Source organism: Salvelinus fontinalis, chromosome 11 (assembly GCF_029448725.1).
Source record: "Salvelinus fontinalis isolate EN_2023a chromosome 11, ASM2944872v1, whole genome shotgun sequence".
Taxonomy (NCBI): Eukaryota; Metazoa; Chordata; class Actinopteri; order Salmoniformes; family Salmonidae; genus Salvelinus; species Salvelinus fontinalis.
The window spans coordinates 42377241-42404230 of NC_074675.1; the positions used below are offsets into that span (position 1 = coordinate 42377241).

Here is a 26990-nt window from a genome sequence, read left to right on the forward strand (position 1 = left end):
ATTGATTGAGAAACAATGTTGTAGTTAATCGTAAAAGAAAATCCAGCTTTCGACGTTACCTTTTGACCAGTAGTTGCAGGCAGTCGACGGAGGCGTCAATGAGAGCATTTGCTTTTGGGAGGGAAAGCTCGCCGCAGGGTTCTCCATTCAGCGACACCACCTCGTCCCCCTCGCAGATCCCGGCCAGGGACGCATGACCGCCCTCTTCCACCTATGGGATGACAAACAGTGGTGAGTCTCAATGACATGCCTCACAATATTCTTTTTATTTTTCCCTCCACCTGGTACTACAACAGTCACTCAGGTTACTGTATTTACTGTAACGAAGTTGGTTTTGGTGAACCACTGTTACGTGATGAGTAACATTTCCTGAGTTCTGAAGACTTGATAGCTCACCAAGTTAATGCCTCGAGCTAGACTATCTCAGCAGGCTAATGCAGCCATTTGCCATGCAAGAAACCCAGGTTCAAACGCTACATGACTGTAGGTCGCATTTTCAATTGGACATCTACTTGGATAAAAGACAGAATACCTTCCCCATGGTTCACTTGGACTATGAGGACAGCCATTCAAAAAGTTTGAGTATATGTTTAATCAAGTGGGTATCGGGTCCCTGGTCATTGGCAAGACTTAAGATGATGTTAGTGATGCGTTAAGCCTAGGCATTAGCTCTGGGAGCCAACTTGAGTCTTTGGGTCTCAGACAAGGTTACTCTTCAGCAAAGCTCAGCCAAAGTCTTCTGTTCCACTTGCAGTGAGGACTCCAAAGTTAAATAAGGTCTTTATTGATACAAGTCCAAATGCTACAAATGTGTACCAGTACAGTACCTCCATTTAGATATCATTGACTTAGATGATGGCACAACAATACCTTACAATACTAATCCACACCATACATTTTCGGAGCAACTGCTGACAAAAAGGTCAACATAGGAAATCACCACTGTATTCACATGTTAACCCAATGCTCCCATTGGCTACTATATCCAAATGCCAGTGTAACCAGCCAGTGTGGACAATCCTGACCGGTCATTTCTCCACATCTCTCCAAATGTGACATCAGAGCGCCAGTGAACATACCACAACAGGTGCTCGTCGTGTGACCCAACAATGCAAATTGCCGCTTCGGTCAGAGCCGTAACCCAGACGTTCAGAATAGCCAAGCAGCAGGGGGTGTTTAAGTGCAGGAGTTACCACTGACCTTCTCTGGCACTTAGGGTGACAGTGGTACTGTATCTACAGCTCCAAACCACATCAACTCCATAACTCAATCATCAGTTGAGGTACAATAGCTGAACTAATAGGGAAATATGGACTCAGCTGACATTGATACTTATTTAATTTAATATAACTGTGTCACTTGTGTACTGTTGGCACAGTGATATTATGTTACTGTACTTATTGAAATGACATTTACCGATCTCTCGAATGTTAAGAGCAAGATTGCAAAATATTTGAGAAATAAAATGTGGTGGATACGTTTAGAACTATAAACAGATTGCATCTAGTAAAGGAACGATACAATTACCACTGTAATGAAACTATATAGAGTGAAAGACATGTAAATACTCTATATATGTGGTTATTAGTGAAATTAGTATGATTTGGAAAAAGTTAAAGGTGCAATGTGTGATTGCTACATACATTTTTGGACTTTTTAATTAATGATATACGTATAGAAGAATATACCTTTTATAAATGCCTCATAAGCTTAGTTTAACTGTCGTACACCATTAGAACCCAAAGTATTTATTGTATTGTTTGTAAACAAGACTGGCGCAGCAGTCTAAGGCAGTGCTAGCTGTGTCACTACAGATCCTGGTTCGATTCCAGGCTGTGTCGCAGCCGGCCGCGACTGTGAGATCCATGAGGTGGAGCACAATTGGCCCAGCGTCGTCCGGGTTAGGGAAGGGTTTGGCTGGCTGGCTGGGATGTCCTTGTCCCATCGCGCTCTAGCGACTCCTGTGGCGGGCTGGGTGCAGTGCACGCTGACACCATAGCTAGGTGTACGGTGTTTCCTCCGACACATTGGTGCGACTGGCTTCCGGGTTAAGCGGGCATTGTGGCAAGAAGCAGAGTGGCTTGGCGGGGTCGTGTTTCGGAGGACGTGCGGCTCTTGACCTTCGCCTCTCCCGAGTCTGTACGGGAGTTGCAGCGATGAGACAAGACTAACTACCAATTGGATATCACAAAATTGGGGAGAAAAAGGGGGTACATTTTTTTAAAATAATAAATAAATACATTTTTTTTAGTTTTTAAATGTAATTATTAACAAACACTGTATAGCTTTAACCCTTTACACTCGTACCCGTATACAGGTTGAACATTTGGGCACTAATAAACGGCTAAATTGGAACGCAGTGGCTACACAGTAACATGCTATAAATTACGTCAGAGCTCTGGCTCTGTGCTTCAAATCGCTGTATGGGTTTTGACTGAGACGTTCTGAATTTGAGCACGGCACACGACAAGAAGTTGCCCCCATCCCTCCCACTAATTGATGCCCACCTGACCCAGATTACGATTTATAATAGGCTATTTATAATGGACCATAAACAACAGTAATTGTGTGATGGCGGGGATGCAGGGTTGTGTTCCAAACAAAAGTACAAGTGTGCTTGCTCTAGTTCCTCAACGGCAGAGCTAGGAGAGCTCAAAAAAGAACCTTCTTTGAGTTATAAAAGTGCATTGAAGTTACCTAGGAACTCTGCACCCTATTGAGAGTCTGTGGCCACTTGGAGAAACCAGTTAGTCCTCTCATTTAAAACCTTGTCATTTTTTTGTCTTACGTTGCACCTACCCCACATTTTCCAAGAATATTCTTATCGTGTTACTGAATGTATCCAGACTATTTTCAGATGTTATCAACAATTGCAGCAAAAAGTACAGTAAATGTCAAATGCTAAATTAAATCAACAGTGTAGCCTAATGTTTGGATTCAGTCTTGTGTCAAGTGAACTGTTGTCCTCAACTTTGGTCTAATAATTTCCCCATAGTCTCCAAACTGTTCCCTTTCAGTTGCTACCATGCCTATGCATATGCTTTTCATATATCTGTAAAAAAACCACACAAAAAAACAGTTAAATGTATCCCTATAGGCCAATTTCCACGAGTGGAAAGAGATTAAGTGTTAACTATAATTTTGCATCCATAGCTCTGTCTATACATTTTGTGTGGTTACATTTCTCCCTCAGCAGTTTATCGAAACAGTGGCGTGGTGTCCAATTTTGTTAATGATTGAACTGCAGATTGGCCCTTTTTAAACAGTATCCAAATCAAATCAAATCAAATGTTATTTGTCACATACACATGGTTAGCAGATGTTAATGCGAGTGTAGCGAAATGCTTGTGCTTCTAGTTCCGACAATGCAGTAATAACCAACAAGTAATCTAACCTAACAATCCAGCACTGGCAGTTAATTACTTACGGTCAGTGCAGCACCTACTGGAGTGGCCAGTGTCGTTTAAAATGGCTGTTCTTAAGGGGCGTGGAGGCCAAAAGGTGTGTATAGTTATTCATACAAATCCCTCTCCTCTGTACACTCCATTTGCTTCCAGTCGAAGCTCGCATCCACTTCAAGACCACAGTACTTGCCTACGGACCAGGAAGGGGAACTGCCCCTCCCATCTTCAGGCTATGCTCAAACCCTCTATTCCAACCTCAGCACTCCGTTCTGCCACCTCTGGTCTCTTGGCGCTCCCACCCCTACGGGAGGTCAGCTCCCACTCAGCCCAGTCAAAGCTCTTCTCTGTCCTGGCACCGCAGTAGTGGAACGAGCTTCCCCCTGATGCTAAGACGGCAGTCCCTGCCAATCTTCCAAAAACATCCGAAACCCTACCTCTAAAAAGAATATCTTAAATAAGACATCGGTCTTATCCCCACCCAAACTAACATGTAAACTGTGTTCTTGTCTTTTCCCCCCAAAAAGTACTTATTACGACTGTGATATGTGGTTCTCACCTAGCTATCTTAATAATAATGCACTTACTGTAAGTTGCTCTGGTTAAGTGTCTGCTAAATGAATAAAATGTTCATGTAAACCGTGTATATAGCAGCAAACCATGCAAATGCAACCATCACTTTTGCTTTCACTTTGGTAGTAAAAATCTGCTTTGTTTCCTATTAAATTCTCCATTAAACCTGAAACCACTGTGTCAGTAATTGGTTATTGCACAAATTACAATTATTTTATTTTAATTTATTTTATTTAACCTTTATTTAATGAGGCAAGTCCAGTTAAGAACAAATTCTTATTTACATTGAGGCCTAACCCGGCCAAATCCTAACCCGGACAAAACTGGGCCAATTGTACGCCGCCCTATGGGACTCCCAATCTGTAGTGACGCCTCTAGCACTGAGATCCAGTGCCTTAGACCGCTGCATGACTCGGGAGCCCAAATTCATTGTGTAAAAAAAAAAAGTGGTTTGAAGCAAAATAACTGATACATTCTTGAAAATGTGCATATCAAGTCCAATGGATGATAAAGATCTGTAGTCAACTTTCAACAAAAGAGTTATTGAAACATTGCTTATCATCAATAAGATGTGACTTAAAGAATGGTGGTAATGCAACAGTTTGAATTCATGTGGCTAAATATGTTAAGGGAACCTCTACAGAACAGCTGTAGAGGTTAATGGGCTGTGGTTTTCCTCTCTTATAATTGGCTTCTAGGCCCCATAGAATGGTTCATTAATATGAGGGATGTAATAAGCAGAAGCATGTCATCAAATTTTCACTCAAATTTACACAGCCAGGGGTGCTGCATTGCTTTTATACATTTCAATGGGGGAGAGAAACTGGAACAATTACTATGTACAGGCATGGCATGCAATAGTGTCAAGAGGAAAGTAACAGAAAATCTATTTTGACTTTGTCATTTTCCAAATCTCCTGGGAAATGACATATTTATATGCCCCATTTACTGTAAATTAATTCCAAACTGCGTGCTATGGTAAGCCAAACACTCTTTTTCATATAGAAGGCATGCCAAACAGGAAATGCCCATGTAGGTCAATCCAACATTTGCTAATAAAAAATATCACACTTTCAGAAAAAGTGTAAATATCACGTAGCCATTGCAAACTATGCATCTTTGAATGAAATCCATGTTTGGCATCATAGACAGTTGAATTGTGAACAACTCTTGAGTTCTGACAGTTCTCTCTGCCGTAGGTCATATCTTTAACGCCCCCTAGCGCAGCGATGGTACTCCATTCTGAGAAGTCCATTTGTATCATGACACCATTATCCAAAATAAAACAGTCATCCAAACTCTTCCATTTGCTACATTTAAAGCCTCGTTACCCCGGAGTGGCCTTTGGTGACTGCAATCCACAAAAATACTATTCAGCTCTCCTTCCAAGCATAACAGTTAGGCATTTATATACACGCAGTTACCAGGGACCAGTATTTAAACAACATAGCCCAAAGCTGTTTGAGGCTAACTATAAATAACACTTTCTCAAGACTCATGGATTCTCCTAACAGCCAGTCAAATGAACGTAAACGGACAAATTAAAGTCTGACATCGGATTCATTGAATTGAGTGTGTTAAATGCTTAGCGGACTAAACTGCTGAAGGTTCAACCTTGGTGAGTTTTGCTTTGTTGCTCTGTCTTAGACTTTGCAAGTAGCCCCAGTTTCCCTTACGGGCAATTAATCTACATGCCCAGAGTCGGATGAACTTGTGGATACCATTTTTATGTCTCTGTGTCCAGTATGAAAGAAGTTGGAGGTAACTAGTGTTAGCGCAAGACTGGAAGTCTTTGGCTATCTGCTAGCATGCATTTGTCAAATCACACCTTTTGTCAAATCACACCCTTTTTTGTGTACATTCATTGTGTAAATATTATCTAAGGACACACAGCAGTACCATTACTAGGTTGTTAATTGTTATTTGCCACTGACCACAAACACACCATTCAAGCCTGTTTTAGTTAATTGTTGACCTTTTGGCTGGGTCACAATTTCAAATTATTCTAATTGATGATTAATGATTAACATAATGCTTAAGATGATGGGGGGGGGGGGGTCTGGGAGTTGAATGGTTATCATGGGACACAAATTCTGACAAAAAACACATTTCCCATAGGAGTACTGCATGTTCTTCTACACTGGCACTAGAGGGCAGTGTACAGCCAATTTAGGAGAAAATAGGTCATAAATTGCATGAACCTTGTGACTAAACTAATCAAATGCTATTGGTCACATACACATATAGAGCAGATGTTATTGCGGGAGTAGCGAAATGCTTGTGTTCCTAGCTCCAACAGTGCAGTAGTATCTAACAATTCACAACAATACACACTAATCTAAAAGTAAAATAATGGAGTAATATATAAATATTAGTTTGAGCAATGTCAGAGAGTCATTGACTAGCCTAGTGGTAGCCTAGTGGTTAGAGTGTTGGGCCAGTAACCGAAAGGTTGCTAGATCAAATCCCTGAGCTGCCAAGGTAAAAATCTGTCGTTCTGCTTCTGAACAAGGCAGTTAACACACTGTTCTTAGGCTGTAATTGTAAATAAGAATTTGATCTTAAACTTCTTGAGAATACAGGGGGTGCTGTTTTCGCATTAGCATAATTGCCTCTACAGATTAAACTGCCTCTTATTCAATTATTGCCGTTACTATATGCATATAACCATATACCATTGGATAGAAAACAAGCTATGGTTTCTAAATCCGTTTCAATTTTGTCTCTGAGTGAAACACAGGTCATTTGACAGCACTTTCCCTGAGCCAGAAGAAGATTGCAAGATGTGTATGCTCGCTTCAACGCTCTGCCTATATATGGTCACGCCACCTATGACCCGAAACACACTTCTGACGTCTTCCTGACACCCAGAGGAAGACGAATGAGGAGAAATTTTTTGTTTATCTTGTACTGACGTGAAATAAGACCTATTTCTTTAGCGTGACCGACAACTTCCGGTTTTCTGAAACGCGCGTTTTAGAGGTGCAATTGTCTTTTGTTATGCTGACGTTACGGATGAAAACTATCTCCGTCTCGAAGTTTGTTTGATACATGTGACCATATCATCGTAATGTATGTTTTTTCAATATAGTTTAATCAGATTATTTGAATTTTTTCGGGAGTTTTGCCGTGTTCCGTTCTGTGAGTTTTTTAACTTTGGACAGGGACCGTGCCAGTCGACCAGTACCCAGGCTAAATGAAGAGGGAAAGTTGCCATTGTGAATGGATTGAACGACTCATCAGGACTAAGGACACCTTGATCAACATTCTGATGAAAGATCAGCAATAGTAAGACCCAATTTACGATGTTATTTCATATATCTGTCGTGCATGTGAACTGGTCGGGCGCGCCCAGCTGGTTCTGGCTGGCGTGGTTATGCTAATTTAGCGCTACATTTTGTTTTCGCTATAAAACATTTAATAAATCTGAAATATTGTTTGGATTCACCAGATGTTGGGCTTTCAATATCTGTACGCTGTGTATTTTTTCTGAAATGTTTTAAGACAAGTAATTAGTTATATAACGTTGGTCTCTGTAATTGTTCTAGCTGCATCAGCACTATATCAGATTGCAGCTGCAATGTAGAACTGTGATTTATACCTGAAAAATGCACATTTAAAAAAAAAAAACTATGCTATACCATAAATATGTTATCAGACTGTCATCTTATGAATTTGTTTGTTGGTTAGTGGCTATCAATATCTTAGTTTAGCCGAATTGGTGATAGCACCTGATGGAGTAAGAAACTGTTGGAGTAAGAAAATGGTGTCTTTTGCTAACGTGTTTAGCTAATAGATTTACATATTGTGTCTTCCCTGTAAAACATTTAAAAAATCTGAAATGGTGGTTTTATTCACAAGATCTGTGTCTTTCATTGGGTGTCTTGGACTTGTGATTTAATGATATTTAGATGCTACTATTTAATTGTGACGCTATGCTAGCGATGCTAATCAGTGTGGGGGGGGTGGGGGCTGCTCCCGGATCCGGGTTAGGTACTCTGTAGAGGTTTTAACTGACTTGCCTAGTTAAAAAGGTTAAATAAAAATACATATGACATGAATAAAGCAGTATGTAAACATTATTTAAACATTATTAAAGTGACTAGTGTTCCATTATTAAAGTGGCCAGTGATTCCAAATGTATGTATAGAGGGCAGCAGGGTTATGTAACCAGGTGGAAGCTGCCTAGTTATGGCCTTGAGATAGAAGCTGTTTTTCAGTCTCTCGGTCCCAGCTTTGATGCACCTGTACTGACCTCGCCTTTGAGAGGCTAACGGGGTGAACAGACCGTGGCTCGGGTGGTTGATGTCCTTGATGATCTTTTTGGCCTTCCTGTGACATCGGGTGCTGTAGGTGTCCTGGAGCGCAAGTAGTTTGCCCCCGGTGATGCATTGGGCAGACCGCACCACCCTCTGGACAGCCCTGTGGTTACGGGTGGTGCAGTTGCCGTACCAGGTGGTGATACAGCCCGACAGGATGCTCTCAATTGTGCACCTGTAAAAGTTTGTGAGGGATTTAGGGGCCAAGACAAATTTCTTCAGCTTCCTGAGGTTGAAAAGGTACTGTTGCGCCTTCTTCACCACACTGTCTGTGTGGGTGGACCATTTCCGATCGTCAGTGATGTGTACATTTAGGAACTTGAAGCTTTCCACCGTCGATGTGGCTCGGGGTGTGCTCCCTCTGCTGTATCCTGAAGTCCAAAATATTGGAAATTGAAGTAAGTCTAGAGTGTCAGGTAAGGTAAGAGGTGATATGATCTTTAACTAGCCTCTCAAAGCACTTCAGAATGACAGAAGTGAGTGCTACAAGGCGATAGTCATTTAGTTCAGTTACCTTTTGCTTTCTTGGGTACAGGAACAGTGGTGGACATCTTGAAGCAAGTGGGGACAACAGACTGGGATAGGGAGGCTGGAATAGGGCAGCGCACAATTTGGATCAGTGACGTCAGGGGACGGTTTGGCCGGGGTAGGCCGTCATTGTAAATAAGAATTTGTTCTTTTAATTATTATACAGAATTCTTGCAACCAACAGAATGTTATTTATATGGGGAATACAACCACCAGAGCTCTGCAGATTTTTCTGCGAAGAGGCAGAATCATTAGATCATTTGTTTTGGTAGTCCAGGAATAGCTGAAGAATTGCAATATTTACCTGGAGCTAACCCTACAGATAGCATTACTGGGCGATCTGAAAAGTCATAGTCAATTGATCAATAATATAGTAATATTTTTAGCAAAATATTTATTTTCAATTTACAATTGTAGAAACTATGAGAATGGAAAGGTTCAGAGCTTTTGTAAAACATCACAGCACAATTGAACAATATATGGCAAATATGGATGGTGTTAAGAGAGAGATGGGAAGGGGTTGAATGGGACTAAAAACAACAAGATAATCAATGTAAAACATACTATGCCTGTAAAACGTATATAGGTTAGGAACTTTTTTGAAAGAGTACAGTTTGAACGATATCACAAATGGAAATCAAACCGGATGGACATCATAAATATGTGGGACAGGTTGAGGGTAGAGGAAGGACAGGAGTTAAAAACAAACAAAATAAAACTATTGTAAAATACACCGTGTCCATAAAATGTATATAGTATGTACATGTATAAGTGGGAAATACAGGCCTAAGCATTGTTGTTCACTAGTTTGCTCCAATTGGGGGAGGGGTGGTAGGGTTTGAGGGTATAAAGGAAATATACTAATCCCCAAAAATATTGTATGTATAGTATGTATGTATGTACGTTTACACAGATCAGACACGGACAACGTTGGATTAGCTCGGTTTCAAGAGTGTTTATTTAAATAACAACCGTTTTCTGGGCTCCAGGGTCTTGCTGTATCCTGGGGGGAACAAAACTGAGCTCCCTCCGTTACCTCTGGGACTGAGCATGACTATACAGGAGTAACCTCTCTTCCCCTAGTACCCTCTCACGGGGCTGCCCTTCTGGCAGCTTTATGGGACTCGTCCAGCTGGTGAGCGATCAGCCCAAATTAGTCCTGGCCGGAGAGCCCGTCGAGACCTGGCACGTCCAACAGAGGGAGCCATTGCCTCGTGATATAGACTCCATCTGTCACCAGGCCTCGACGAGTCTCCCCCTGGTGGCTGACCTGCTGTACGCCACTATATATATATTTGCAAAAAATATATATTGGGGATTGGAAGTGATGCAGACAACTACATTGATGGAAGCTACAATCTATCTGCAAGATTAAAGCTGATCTACCCCCTATTTGTTTTTATAAAACACACACAAAAAAAGAATTTGTTCTTAACTGACTTGCCTAGTTAAATAAAAAAGGGAGATTGAATATGTCCGTAAACACTCCAGCCAGCTGGTCTGCTCATGCTCTGAGGGTTGCGGCTGGATGCCGTCTGGGCTGGCAGCCTTGCGAGGGTTAACACGCTTAAATGTCTTAGTCACTTCGGCCACGGAGAAGGAGAGCGCACAGTCCTTGGTAGCGGGCCACGTCGGGGACACTGTGTTATCCTCAAAGCGGGCGAAGAAGGTGTTTTAGCTTGTCCGGAAGCAAGACGTCGGTGTCCACAACGTGGCTGGTTTTCCCTTTGTAGTTCGGGATTGTCTGTAGACCCTGCCACATATGTCTTGTGTCTGAGCCGTTGAATTGCAACTCCACTTGTCTCTGTACTGATGTTTTGCCTGTTTGAATGCCTTCCGGAGGAAATAACTACACTGTTTGTATTCTGGAATATTCCCAGTCACCTTGCCATGGTTAAATGCGGTGATTCGCTCTTTCACGGTTTCTGGTTTGGGTAGGTTTTAATAGTCACAGTGGGTACAACATCTCCTATACACTTCCTGATAAACTCAGTCACCGTATCAGTGTATTCGTCAATGTTATTCTCAGAGGCTACTCGGAACATATACCAGTCCGCGTGATCAATACAATCTTGAAGCATGGATTCCGATTGGTCAGACCAGCATTGAATAGACCTTAGCATGGGTACTTAATGTTTGAGTTTCTGCCTTTAGGAAGGGAAGACCAAAATGTTGTGATCAGATTTACTCGAAGCGAGGGAGGGGCTTGTATGCATTTCAAAAAGTTGAGTAGCAGTGATCCAACGTTTTCCCAGCCTGAGTACTACAGTCAATGTGTTGGTAGAACCTCGGTAGCGGTTTCCTCAGATTTGTTTGTTAAAATCCCCAGCTACAATAAATGCAGCATCAGAATATGTGGTTTCCAGTTTACATAAAGTCTAGTGTAGTTCTTTGAGGGACGTTGTGGTATCGGCTTGAGGGGGAATATACACTGCTGTGACTATAACCGAAGCGAATTCTCTTGGGAGGTAATACGGTCGGCATTTGATTGTGAGGTATTCTAGGTCGGGTGAACGAAAGGACTTGATGTTATGTTATCCGTATGTTATCAGAATCACACCATGAATACTTAATCATGAAACGTACATACCCACCTTTCTTCTTCCTGGAGCGTTCTTTATTCTTTATTTAGTCTGCGCGATGTCCCGAGAACCCAGCTGGCTGTATATCCCGGGACAGTATATCACGAGAGAGCCATGTTTCCGTCTAAAGTTCTGCACCCATATTCATAAAGAGTCTGAGTAGGACCACTGATCAAGGATCAGTTTAGTATTTTAGATCATGAATAAGATGACATGGACTGGGGACCAAAGGAGGCTGGTGGGAGGAGCTATAGGAGGATGGGCTCATTGTAATGGATGGAATGGATTCAATGAAATGTTTTCAAATGTGCTTTCCATAAGATTGTGTTTGATACCTTTCCATTTATTCCATTCCAGCCATTACAATGAGCCCGTCCTTCTATAGCTCCTCCCACCAGCCTCCTCTGCTGGAGATGCTTCATGTATATGCACACAGTTTTATTCCATCAATGGGAATAATAATGTTTTCACAAATATAGTATGTAATGAATAAATAGATGTTTATACATGATCACATCTGTGTATTCTACACCAATTTTGTCTCTACTCCCTTAAGTACAGAATTGAGCCTTTATTAAAAAATAGCTTCTAAAGGACAAATCTTGGCGTTGATCACACCAGTGAATTACAACAAACTACATTTTTTACACTTTAATGTTCCTCCACTACCCCTAATGACAACCACATGTGCAGCCTTAACTTCCTGTCTCTACCTCATGCATCTTTCATTACTTGCAAGTAGCCTTGTAGTTTTGAAACTTTTGTAGGCTTTTTTAATGGTCTTCTATGGGCAAATAACGTAGCGCAATGGTCTTCATTGCAAAAACGTCATAAAAGTAAATTCATCTACAAACACGAAATATAATTGTACATATATCTTATTTTACCGAATTTTCATACATTTGTGGATATATCTTGAAGCCCATGCAAAAGATCAGGAAGTAAGATGTAGGAACGCATCACTTGCATGGCGTATAGGCCTTGTTGTTGTCACTCACTCTGCTTGTAAACCTGGCCCAGAATTTCATGTGCTGCCTCTCCTACATTGTTTTGAGCCCCCTCATTCTAGCCAACTGCCTCTGTTGGAGTTCATTAAACCAGTCCCCATTCTAGCCAACATAGTATCAACATGACTCACATATGTATACCGTACAATAATTATAATATACGGTACTTCTACACAAATACCATTTCCATCACACTTAGTATCAAACATGTCAGGGCATGAAGCTAAAAGGTTAACACTTCTAAAAAGGAAACAACCTGACAACCTGTGATAAATACGAGATCTCGCTATATATACAGATATGTTTTATGGCTTTATTTTATGAGCTGGCACCCTCTGCAGGTTGGCCCTATCCGGATGCATCCTGTTTTAAGGGGAAATGGAAAGAGTCTGTGACGCGACTTCTGCTTTTGGACGTTGACAAGGTGACATCTTAACTCCTCCTCCACGTTAATGGATTGGTTGATCAGTGCAGAAGAGAACCTCCACCCACAGTCATTTTTTTCTCGTCAGGACCAGAAAGAAAAAAACGCCTCCTCAGGTGTTTCTTTTACGGCTGCTTCGTTAGGTTAATGAGCTGGTAACCAGCTGATAAAACAGTGCGACTCCGACCTGGGTTTTAGGAGCCATCTGTGTGCAAATGGCCATATATGGAGAACTCCTGTGAGCCTGTGTTTGGACTCGTACCTCTCTATGGGAGGAAAGTCTGTCTGGACCACCACAGCACCGCTCCTCCTAAAAAGGAGGGGAAACCTTTCCCCTCCTGAGCCATAGTGATACACACATAATGTCAGACAATATTCTAGACCGGACTGAGTTGCCACTGTTCAATTTCAGTCTTGGGTTGCGTATAATAGGTTCCTCCGGTTACTGTATATGCTGCGTTTTGAGTTGTTATTTTTCATCTGTTTCTATTTTGCTCTTGGTATGGAAAGATCAACAAAGGAAACACTCTGATGCTTTTTATTATTCATAAAGAGTGTGAGAGGTTTGAATCTGTCATTCAGATTACAGTGCAGCGTTCCACACAATCTCGTGTAGTTACAATGTGGCATTTACCATACATAAAGATTTTTAACAGTCAGACATTTTATATTGCCATCTGTAGGGCCACAATTAGACGATTCATGCTCATGCCATGCCTGACTGCGTCTTTCCCAAATGTCCTACTTTTTAGTCTCTTAAACACAACACAAAACCACAGGAAATATAAGACTGTGCATTGAAGACAAAGCTTCAGGCAGTTCCATGCAGCTTTAAGCAATTATGTTTTCAAATCTCAGGCAAACATTTTCTAGCTGTCTTACAGGTAGCGCTGGCTACTCGTGGAATGGCTAATGACTGCCACTGCCTCTATATACTGTATTTAAAGGTGCACTCAGTAACTTTGAGTTCGTCAGTGGTAACCTGAGGTACGACAAACGCATTCAGCCCACAGACCAAAAAAAGATAAGTGGTTACATCTGTAAGCCGAAGCTTCTGGAGTAACATAAAATAACACTAAGCTGTGTGTTTGTTTTATGCATTCATTTCATTGATAAGGCATTGCATACTGTTTAAAACAAAATCATTCAACTTGATATCAAGGTTTTCATTTTTTCCTCACAGAAAGGGACAAGCACTGATTTGGCCACCACACTGAAGTCCTGCAGTCACCACTTGTGATTGGACAGAGCCGTTTGTCTCCTGCTATAACTCTGACTGCGAGGGATGCATGAGAAAAGGATATTTGATAGTACAGCGTCTTAATCAAGCTCATGTGGTCCACCATTAGGACTAATGCACAAGTAACAAAAGGCCACTATACTCGCAGGGCTGGTTTCCCGGACACAGATTAGGACTAGTCCTGGACTAATAGGATATTTCAATGGAGATTCTCTAGTGAGCATGCTTTTTAGTCTACCGGTTTAGTCTTAGTCTAAACCGGTCCAAAGAAGAGTTAAGACTGCTCTCACCCAGGAGCGATATTCCCCGAAATATGGGAAATGACTTTACCGCCCTCTTTTGAAATTACTTCAGCACTCCTCCCTGTAATGACGTTGCTATTTACCCAAAGGGAATCCAAGGTCTTAATTTGAAGAAAACATTTATTCTGGTCGTCAGACAATAGGGTTGACATGATACGCAGTGACATATCTCAGTAATTGGAAGGCCCAAATAGCCCTATCCATACACTTGCTACCATCTGTGCAGACTACATAGGAAGGTAACTTGAGGGTGATTGTCCGCCTGTCTGGATTCTGCTTGGACACAGAAACAGGACAACATACTGATCTCATAGGATTTAACCATGTTGGAGTAGCATCACTGGCACTTTCAAATGAGCTGTAGCGCAAACTGAATCTCATTTAGCTATATTTTTATATTGTCATAGCAATCCATCTTAGCCAAGGTCCGTAATTAGCCTTCATGGATGAATTCCCAGGGTGTTTTTCATCTCATGCAATTTCCCATGCCTGCCTGTCTGTCAAGTGATATAATTTCAAGGGGCTGTAGAAATCAAGGGACTAAGTTTGCCACAATTCCCTGCAATGTGGCAGGAAATGCCACGTGACAGTGATACATCGCCATGAGAGATAGGGAAAGGGAAACCGCAAGTTAGTTTGGTATGGTGCAAGTATTGTAGTGTTTCATTGTATGATTAATTCAGTAGCTAAACCCAACCTGAAAGTATTTATTTGGTCTCTTTACCCTCATATCAGAGATTGGTCTTTTCTTTGGAGTTTACGTTCCCCTCTGTATCAGAGGAGGCTGGTAGGGGGGAGCTATAGGAGGATGAACTCATTGTAATAGCTGGAATGGAGTAATGGAACAGAGTCAAACGTGGTTTCCATATGTTTGATGTATTTGATACCGTTCTGATGATTCCATTTCCAGACATTACAATGAGCCCATCCTCCTATAGCTCCTCCCACCAGCCTCCACTGCTCTGTATGTATTTGGACAGTGAAGCTAAAATTGTAAATTTGGCTCTACGCCAGCATTTTTTATTTGATATCAAATGTTTCTTGAGGTGACAGCACAGAATGTCACCTATCATTTGAGGGTATTTTTATTCACATCTCAGGTGATGAACAAACAAACCATGAGAGCCACGCACAGACTTGCGCTTTTAAGTCTGTGATAAATAATACTTTCCTAAGGTTAGGGTTAGGTTTAGAATAAAGGTTAGGGTAAAGGTTAGGATTAGGGGAGCAGAAGTCAGAATGGCACCGGAGGGGATGGCTGCCATTTTACGTGCTCCTAACCAACTGTGCAATTTTGTTATTTTTTTTTTGCGTTGTTTGCAACTTGTTTTTTAAACTTATTTTGTACATAATGTTGCTGCTACCATCTCTTATGACCAAAAATAACTTCTGGACATCAGAACAGCAATTACTCACCTCGAACTGTAAAAATATTTTTTTCTTCTTTAACAAGTCCGACGTGAAGGATATACTGCTTTCTCGGGAACAGGCCCAAATCCCCATCAATTGCGTGAAAAAAAAGACGGATAAAAAGGGGGCGGAGGTCGGGCTGCCTTCTGAGAATCGTAGAGGAGTGAGTAAACCCTCACTGCCTTCCATTCTATTGGCCAATGTGCAATCATTGGAAAATAAAATGGATCTACGATCAAGATTATCCTACAAACGGGACATTAAAAACTAATATCTTACGTTTCACCGAGTCGTGGCTGAACGACGACACATAATATAGAGCTGGTGGGATTTTCCATGCATCGGCAGGACAGAGAAGCTACATCTGGTAAGACGTGGGGCGGGGGGGTGTCCATTTGTCAATAACAGTTGCGCGATGTCTAATATTAAAGAAGTCTTAGAGTATTGCTCGCCTGAGGTAGAGTACCTTAAGATAAGCTGTAGACCACACTATCTACCAAGAGAGTTCTCATCTATATTATTCGTAGCCTTCTATTTACAGTACCACTCCAAACCGATGCTGGCACTAAGACCGCACTCAACCAGCTGTATAAAGCCATAAGGTAACAAGAAAATGCTCATCCAGAAGCGGCGCTCCTAGTGGCCGGGGACTTTAATGCAGGCAAACTTAAATCCGTTTGACCTCATTTCTACCAGCATGTCACATGTGCAACCAGAGGGGGAAAAAAAACTCAAGACCACCTTTACTCCACACCCATAGATGCATACAAAGCTCTGCTTACAAGCAGGAAGTACCAGTGACTCGCTCAATACGGAACTGGTCAGATGACGCGGATACTACGCTACAGGACTGTTTTGCTAGCACAGACTGGAATATGTTCCAGGATTCATCCACTGGCATTGAGGAGTATACCACTTCAGTCATCGGCATCATCAATAAGTGCATCGACGACGTCGTCCCCACAGTGACCGTACGTACATATCCCAACCAGAAGCCATGGATTACAGGCAACATCCGCATCGAGCTAAATGGCTAAAGTTGTCGCTTTCAAGGAGCGGGACACTAATCCGGACACTTAGAAGAAATCCCCCTATGCCCTCAGACGAAACATCAAACAGGCAAAACGTCAATACAGGATTAAGATTGAATCCTACTACACCGGCTCTGAGGCTCGTCGGATGTGGCAGGGCTTGAAAACTATTACGGACTACAAAGGGAAACCTAGCCGCAAGCTGCCCAGTGACGCGAGCCTACCAGACAAGCTAAATGCCTTTTTATGCTCGCTTTGAGGCAAGCAACACTGAAGCATGTATGAGAGCACCAGCTGTTTCACATGACTGTGTGATAACGTTCTCGGTAGCGGATGTGAGCAAGACCTTTAAACAGGTCAACATTCACAAACCTGCAGGGCCAGACGGGTTACCGGGACGTGTACTCAAAGCATGTGTGGACAACCTGGCAAGTGTCTTCACTGACATTTTCAACCTCTTCCTGACCGAGTCTAATACCTACATGTTTCAAGCAGACCACCATAATGTGCCCAAGGAAGTGAAGGTAACCTGCTTACATGATTACAACCCTGTAGCACTCACGTCAGTAGCCATGAAGTGCTTTGAAAGGCTGGCTCACATCAACAGCATCATCCCAGATACCCTTGACCCACTCCAATTCGCACACCACCACAACAGATCCACAGATGACGCAATCTCAATCGCACTCCATACTGTCCTGTCCCACCTGGACAAAAGCAACAACTATGTGAGAATGCTGTTCATTGACTACAACTCAGGGTTCAACATCCTCAGTGCCCTCAAAGCTCATCACTAAGCTAAAGGACCCTGGGACTAAACAACTCCCTCTGCAACTGGATCCTGGACTTCCTGACGGGCCGCCCCCAGGTGGTAACGTTAGGCAACAATACGTCAGGAATGTGTTCTTAGTCCCCTCCTGTACTTCCTGTTCACTCATGACTGCATGGCCAAACAACTCCAACACCATTATTGAGTTTTCTGATGACACAACAGTGGTAGACCTGATCACCGACAACAATGAGACAGCCTATAGGGAGCAGGTCAAACACAGCAGACACAGCAACCTCTCACTCAACGTGAGCAAGACAAAAAGGAGCTGATTGTGGACTACAGGAAAAGGTAGGCCGAACAGGCCCCCATTAACATCGATGGGGCTGTAGTGGAGTGGGTCGAGAGTTTCAAGTTCCCTGGTGTCCACATCACCAACAAACTATCATGGTCCAAGCTGACCAAGACAGTCGTGAAAAGGGCACGACAACAACTTTTCCCCCTCAGGAGACTAAAAATATTTGGCATGGGTCCTCAGATCCTCAAAGATCTACAGCTGCACCATCGAGAGTATCCTGACCGGTTCCATCACCGCCTGGTATGGCAACTGCTTGGCATCTGACCGTAAGGCGCTACAGAGGGTAGTGCGTACAGCCCAGTACATCACTTGGGCCAAGCTTCCTGCCATCCAGGACCTATATACTAAGCGGTGTCAGAGACAATCCCCTAAATTGTCAAAGACTCCAGTCACCCAAGTTATAGACTGTTCCCTTTGCTACCGGACAGCAAGCGGTACCGGAGCTCCAAGTCTAGGACCAAAAGTCTCCTTAACAGCTTCTACCCCAAGCCATAAGACTGCTGAACAATTAATCAAATGGCCACCGGACTATTTACATTGACACCCCCCCCCCCCCCCCCCCCCCCATTTATTTTTTTACACTGCTGCTATTCTCTGTTTATTATCTATGCATAGTCACTTCACCCCTACCTACATGTACAAATTACCTTGACTAACCTGTACCCCCGCACATTGACTCTGTATATAGCCTTGTTATTGTTATTTTATTGTGTTACTTTTTATTATTTTTACTTCCGTTTATTTGGTAAATATTTTCTTAACTCTTTCTTGAACTGCACTGTTGGTTAAGGGCTTGTAAGTAAGCATTTCCCGGTAAAGTTGTATTCGGCGCATGTGACAAATAAAGTTTAATTTGATTTGGATAATTAGTTGAAATGTTGTTGACGGTTGTTGAACATCTATCCACTGAACATCGACAAACCATCTACTTAGGACTATCCAAATAAAGTGTTACCAATAAGTATCCTCCACTTACAGAAATTTGGCTGCCTTTCAGTCACGCTAAAGTGTTCCTGCACCTTTAAAAAAACAAAAAAAATCTGTGGGTTGTGACTTCACCAACTTTGTTCTCAAGCCAGGACTCCCAAAACTTACAAAATAACTTCCCATATATGGAAAACTGCCTCTTGAGAGTGTAGAGAGACCCCCTCACACTGTGATCTACTGCATGTCAGTACATTGAACAATCACTTTCTCCTTGGAGAGGGAGCCCTGCTCACACCTAATCCAACAGAAGCTTTGAATAACTCCAACTAATCAGATATGAAAGTACCCTACCTCTGACAGTGGGGTATTTCTCATAATCTTGGTATGTTAGCTTTTTTAACTTTTACAGCTCTTGACCCGCCCCCGCCCCAACTCCCCTCAAAAAGTATTGAGACAAGCTAAAAGTTATGTCTTCCAGATGACTTTCTGTTAGGATGAGGTCACTCTTCAGATATCCTCGACTGAGGCGTAGACTAGCAAGAGACGTCTTCTATTGACATTTCACATCAGCACAGGCAACATTCTTACAGCTAAGCTAAAAACATTCACACAGTACTTATATAACAATGTGCTCAGACTGTGGAGGGACTCTCTTTTGGAGCTTAGCACCCTAAAATACTGCAGTAGAATGATACTTGTTCGACAAATCAAATAATTAGTTAAATGAGGATGTCATGTACAAAACACTTTGAAGAGTCACTTGTAGAGTGGGGGGTGGGTGGTGGTGGGGGGGGGGGGGGTGCATTTCCCTACAAATGTAATTCACCTTTAATTTCATTTACTATTTCAATTTCCCCTTATTCCCTACGCTACATTAGAAAGGCCTCTTTCACAGCTGTCTTGCTTAATAAGTCACTTTGCTCTATAGCAGTCTTTTTTGGAATGTCAACACGTTCCCCAGTTGTGCAAATAACAAAGTTTAGAGCAAGACTTTATTTGTCAAAAAATGTAAATCCAGTTGGTTGACTTATTTATAGATACCTTACTGGAGTGGCTGTGGATGAGTGATGCTTCTCGTGGATGATATAATACAGCATCAGTGTCATTTTTTTATATGTCAAAGTTGTTACTTGTTTGTCAATGTCCCAAATAAATTAACTAAATCAATTGAATGTCAACATAAAGTAATAGAATGAAAGATGACTTCAGTTGAAATTGTATGACACAAAGCTAACATTTTCAAAATAGCCAAATATATGCGTCTTGGCACCTAAATCCCTCACATATTTTTACAGATGCACAATTGAGAGCATCCTGTCAGGCAAGCTACTCTGAAAATATACACTGAACAAAAATATAAACGCAACATGTAAAGTGTTGGTTTCATGAGCTGAAATAAAATATTGCAGAAATGTTCCATGCACACAAAAGCTTATTTCTCTCAAATGTTGTGCACAAATTTGTTTACATCCCTGTTAGTGAGCATTTCTCCTTTGCCAAGATAATCCAGTCAGCTGACTGGTGTGACATATCAAGAAGCTGATTAAACAGCATGATCATTACACAGGTGCAGTTTGTGCTGGGGACAATAAAAGGCCACTCTAAAATGTGTACTTTTGTCCCACAACACAATGCCACAGATGTCTCAAGTTTTGAGGGAGTGTGCAATTGGCATGCTGACTGCAAGAATGTCCACTACAGCTGTTGCCTGAGAATTTAATGTACATTTTTCTACCATAAGCCGCATGCAACGTCATTTTAGAGAATTTGGCAGTACGTCCAACCGGCCTCACAACTGCAGACCACATGTAACCACGCCAGCCCAGGACCTCCACATCCGGCTTCTTCACCTGCAGGATCATCTGAGACTAGCCACACGGACAGCTGATGAAACTGTGAAAACTGAAAACTGTTTGTACAACCGAATAATGTCTGCACAAACTGTCAGAAACCGTCTCAGGGAAGCTCACCTGTGTGCTCGTCGTCTTCACCAGGGTCTTGACCTGACTGCAGTTGTGAACAGAGTGCCCCATGGTGGCAGTGGGGTTATGCTACGGGCAGGCATAAGCTACGGACAACGAACACAATTTGATTTTATCAATGGCAATTTGAATGGACAGAGATACTGTCACAAGATCCTGAGGCCCATTGTCATACCATTCATCTGCCATCATCACCTCATGTTTCACCATGATAATGCACAGCCCCATGTCGCAAAGATCTGTACACAATTCCTGGAGGCTGAAAATGTTCCAGTTCTGCCATGGCCTGTATACTCAGCAAACATGTCACCGATTGAGCATGTTTGATATACTCTGGATCGACATGTATGACAGCATGTTCCAGCTCACGCCAATATCCAGCAACTTCACACAGCCATTGAAGAGGAGTGGAACAACATTCCACAGGCCACAATCAATGGCCTAATCAACTCTATGCGAAGGAGATGTATTGCGCTGCATGAGGCAAATCATAGTCACACCAGATACTGGCGGGTAGCGTAGTGGTCTAATGCACTGCATCGCAGTGCTAGCTGTGCCACCAGAGACTCTGGGTTCGAGCCCAGGCTCTGTCGCAGCCGGCTGCGACCGGGAGGTCAATGGGGCGACGCACAATTGGCCTAGCGTTGTACGGGTTAGGGATGGCCGGTAGGGCCGGTAGGGATATCCTTTTCTCATCGCGCACTAGCGACTCCTGTGGTGGGCCGGGTGCAGTGCACGCTGACCAGGTCGCTAGGTGTACGGTGTTTCCTCCGACACATTGGTGCGGCTGGCTTCCGGGTTGGATGTGCGCTGTGTTAAGAAGCAGTGCGGCTTGGTTGGGTTGTGTTTCGGAGGACGCATGGCCCTGGAACTTTGCCTCTCCCGAGTCCGTACGGGAGTTGTAGCGATGAGACAAGACAGTAACTACTAACAATTGGATACCATGAAAAAGGGGGTAACATTTTTTTTCAATCTTTGAAATTGTTGCATTTATATTTTTGTTCAGTGCAGTTTACCAAGCTACCAATTACTTCACACAAATTAAAGCTATCCTTCAGAAAAATATAGTTTACTTTGCAAAAATTACTCTGAAGGTAGTCCACTACATTCAAACTAATTAGTGGACAATTATCATATCTAAAATGTCAGACTACACTCTTAGAAGAAAGGGTTCTACATGGAACACAAAAGAGTTCTACCTGGACCCAAAACAGAGTTGCCCTATGGGGACAGCCGAAGGACCCTTTTAGGTTATAGATGGTACAATCTTACAAAAACAAAGTGCTAAGTTAAGAAACATGACTGCAAGAACAGATCACTATGGAGTCAGTAAATGTGTAATTTAATAAACACAAAAACCTAAGTTTCAAGTGAGAATTAGGCAGGTCTGATGCTGGAAAAGAAAGGAAATTCTTGTCTACTTATTTTTGCAAAAACAAATGGTGTGCAGTTCAATAGTTAGCAAACCGCTACATGGCAAAAACGTAATTAACTACTGAAAACACTACCAAGACTGGAATTTGGTTTATCTACCACCAAGCCACCAAAAAAATATAGTTATATTACTAGTTGAACTACTGTACATGCAGTTCACTACTCCCCAACACTGTAAACACTGCAATACTGTTTAATGCTGTTTAGACAATCATCAAGTTGGCTGATGACACAACAGTGATACATACCCTTGATTACCAACAACGAAAAGACAGCCAACAGGAGGAGGTGAGTGCCTTGGCGGAGTGGTGCCAGGAAAATAACCTCTCTCTCTCAACGTCTACAAAACGAGGGGATCGTGGACTACAGGAGACAGCAGAGAGAGCACGCCCCAATAGGTAGGTCCAGCCGTTCAAGGGTCACCATTCTAGTGGAGCAGTTTGGGCTATTTCAGTCAGGCTTGAGGTTATGCTTTTCACATGGTATCATGTGAATTAAAAAGTCTTGGTAAAGCAAAAAAAATGTAGTAGAGGTGGAAGAGATCATATTGACGCTCAAAGGGAGCATTATTAATCCAGGCAGTGGACAGCTCTTTTAAAATGTAATTATGACATTCTATGTAGACCTTTCCTGCAGTCAAGTGACCTCATGGGTGGAATATTATTTATATTTCCATCATTTCATAATTAACAGACATTATTTTAAAAACCTGCCAAAAATCTGGTGTTTCTATGTCAAACGTTTTTGTTATATTTAAGTCTTCTGTAATGTATAAAAAAGGTAATATTGGGATGCAAACTCAAAATTGAATACATTTCAACTCTATATCTGACATGATACAGGTGTCTTTTTTAAAGTCCATAACCATGTGTGTGAGGAGTGTACTTTTGTTTCAAAGTAGATTTGTTTAAGACTACCAAGAAATACTGTGACCCTGATTTATCCCACTGCAGTGAAAATTAATTATACCATCTATGAAATGCTGTGTAGTCTACACTATGCTGTAGATAAGAGTGGAGGTGCTCCAGTAAACTATGCTCTCATGATGAGTAACTTACCATGCTCTCCTGATGAATAACTTTGCCTAACTTTGCTAACAGCCTCAGGGCTGGTTTCCCAGACACAGATTAGGCCTAGTCCTGGACTAAAAAGCACTTTCAACGAAGATTCTCCATTTAAACATGCTTTTTAGACCAGGACTAGGCTTAATCTGTGACTGGGAAACCACCATTTAGGATTGATGTCAACAAGTTACAAAGCACTGAGTTTCAAAGTCTGTCAAAAAATGTTCAATATTTGGTCCATCGTTTCCTGGAGTTCCAGTCACAGAGTTGAATGGCTGTGATAGGAGAAAACAGAATGGCTCAACAACACTCCACAATACTAACCTAAATGACAGAGTGAATAGAAGGAAGTCTGTACAGAATAAAAATATTCCAAAACATGCATCCTGTTTGTAATAAGGCACTAAAGTAATACTGCAAAAAATGTGGCTAAGAAATATTTTTCCCTGAATACAAAGCGTTATGTTTGAGGCAAATCCAACACATCAATGAGTACCATTCTTCATATTTTCAAGCCTGGAGGTGGCTGCATCATGTTTTGGGAGTTTTTTAGGATAAAAAGAAAAGGAGTAGAGCTAAGCACTGGCAAAATCCTATAGGAAAACCTGGTTCAGTCTGCTTTCCAACAGACACTGGGAGACAATTTTTCCTTTCAGCAGAATAATAACCTAAAACAAAAGGCCAAATATACACTGGAGTTGCTTACCAAGATGACATTGAATGTTCCTGAGTGGCCTAGTTACAATTTTTACTTAAATCGACTTAAATCTATGGCAAGCCTTGAAAATGGCTGTCTACCAATGATCAACAACCAACGTGACAGAGCTTGAAGAGTTTAAAAAAGAATAATCTGCAAATATTGTACAATCCAGGTGTGCAAAGCTCTTAGAAACTTACCCAAAAAGTCTCACAGGTGTAATCGCTGTCAAAGGTGACTAACATGTATTGAATCAAGAGGTTGAATACTTATCTAATGAAGATAATATTTTTTATATTTTATAAAAAAATTAAACTTCCACTTTGACATTTGAGTATTTGTTGTATAGATCGTTGGGAAAAAACAATTCAACAAATTTTATTCCCAATTTGTAACACAAGAAAATGTGAAAAAAGTCAAGTGGTGTGAATACATTCTGAAGGCACTGTAATGACTAAAATCGTCCTAAAACACAGCAAATGGCTACAAGTGTGGTTTGGGTCAGTGTTGTGGGCCCACTTAAAATTTAACTTAGGTGGAAGTACTTCACAAAGTTTAGGAACCCCAAGGATTGAGTATTTCATGAAGTATTCAAATATTTATTGGCTCAGGATTTTTTATTGGGATGCCCATATATCACTTCCACCAAAGTGAACTTTTAGTGCAAGGGAAGGCAATTGCTTAAAAGCCGTAATGTGTAGCCAGTAATGCATAGTATTGTGTTGCCAGTAATACAAATTAGGCCTACAATACTAAATGAATCAACAAGTGGTTGGCTGCGCAATTAGGACTATTGGGCTTAAATTATCATCTTCAATTAAACAAGATAAATCTGAATCGATGTATTTAAATGTATTAACTAAATAAAATGTGCCGTTCAACAGCTTTCCTCCGTTCTCTTGTTGTTGTTTAAATTGGTACCACTCCGTGACCTCTGAAGGTACGCTCGCGGCGCATAGCAACGGTCTCTCTCCTTTCCACAGCTCGAGCGCGTGTTTAGATTCTTGCTGAAATCTTCACTAGTGATAATGGATCGCTGCAGCCCTCGAGCCCTGACCATATAAGGGTCTCCAAGAATCCTACGCACAAACATCTCCGACACACCAGAAAATGGGGAATTCTGCCTGTTCCAAACAAACGAGCTGACAGCATTTTCCCAAATAAAGGGGTTTCAAAACAATTAACCATAGAATATATAGAACATTAACCCTAAAGAGCAAAATCATTCATATACCTGTCTCATCATCTTCCCATCAAATAGGCTACATTTCCAGCGCAGCTAGTGAATTAATTTCCAAATCGCCACTGTTCCTCTAAACATGAGGAGAATATAACTAGTTGGCCACAGATTCTCACCAAGACTGTTATGCCATTGTGAAAGGCACCATTATTCCAGCTGGTAACAATTACTAACATTATAAACTACTGTTCGTCTGGATGCACTAGCATACCAGCCAAATCAGAATGGTAATGTAAAATAGATGACGTCCTCTTTTGAAAATTGAGTTTCAAACCATGTCTGACATAACCACGTTCCTAAAGCCACACTGTAAATGATATGTAAATGAACTTTTTTTCATGATTCAATACAACAATCTCACAAATAAAAGCGAGACTAAACAAACCCGCAATGCGACACAGCATAACGCTGATAAAGGCTCCGTTAGTCTGTTAAAACTCTGCAACTCCAAAAGCATAAACAATTAACAAACAACATACTTCAAACGAATGATGTTTCTACCTGATAAACCTGCAAACGTCGGTAGGCATCCCCCTGTCCCTCGCGGAGACTGAAGCCCCAGGGCGCGCCTCCGTGCACCGTAACACAGATATAATCCCCAGTGCCCATGCCACACGCAACAGGCTCCCACCAAAACCGCTAACATCAAGTTGTCCGGAGTTGGACCAACAGGGCTCTATGAAACCAAGAGCAGCACAGTGCAGTATAATTCCCATCATCTGCAAGTTATGCAGAGTCCAGCCCGCTCTGAAACGTCATTGAATATGGACCCGCCCGCGCGCGAATCAAGTGGTGCGCTCTTGAGAATGTCTTGTAGCAGTATTTGTATGGGGCCACAACTGAGTCGGGGTTGAACTTTTCATACAGTGTAGTTACAATAATAATGAGCTCGGATATCTCAATGTAGCAATGTATCAATTATGCTGTCTGGTTTTCTGGTCAAATGGGTTTGTTGGCCGAATTAGCATATTGGTTGAAAGTTATTTAATTGTTATTGTTTATCCCTATACATTTATTGATTAATTGCATTGCACATTTGAATAGCCTATCTGATGACGTTCTCAGTAAGTGGCCCGCGGTCAATTTTGTCGAGTATGGCCTTTTGAGGTGCCAAGGATATTGAGTGTACTCTTTTCTGTTTGGCCACACCTATAGAACATAATAGAATATAAACTTCATTCACTGATAGGGAATTTGTCTTGAGCATACACAGGCCTAAACGAACACTAGAAAGTGAATGAACACACTACAGTCGCATGTAGCCAACAATTATGCAGAGATTAAACAATTGAAATCAATTGCTGATTGACTGTGGTAACGATGGTTTCACATTATAAATAATCCGCACAAAATCTGGATTTTTGTAGATCTAGCCTGCTGAGACTAATTAATATCTATGTACGATCTTTTCTGGTCTCAATTACATACACCTTTTAAGATCATCTGACAGTGGACATCTACCTACTACTGCATAGTGAATGGAAAATGAAAGCAATGGGCCTACCCATCTTCCTTCATAGTTTACTGGTTTACATTTAGCCTACCTTATGCCATAGCTATAGGCCTAACTGTCAAATCAGAACTGCACAATTTACTGGGCCTTGAAGAGTTTAATGCTACGCAATCCGCGCAATTGGTCTATGCTGACCTGTTGGGTTTCCCACAAATTGGCGCATGCGCACGTACCACTGAGAACTACAGC

General features: G+C 41.8%; 1 protein-coding gene across 1 annotated transcript in view; it reads right to left on the bottom strand.

Annotated features, from left to right (window-relative positions):
- Positions 1-26050, bottom strand: part of LOC129865740 (synaptopodin-2-like) — a 42777-nt gene extending 16727 nt beyond the window's left edge. Inside the window, exons 1-2 of the mRNA XM_055938725.1 lie at positions 25790-26050; positions 60-211 (exon numbers count right to left, since the gene is read on the bottom strand). Of these exons, the coding sequence (XP_055794700.1) occupies positions 60-211; positions 25790-25897 (260 nt within the window). The 5' untranslated portion in view covers positions 25898-26050. The remainder of the gene's footprint in view (positions 1-59; positions 212-25789) is intronic.
- Positions 26051-26990: the final 940 nt, after the last annotated feature.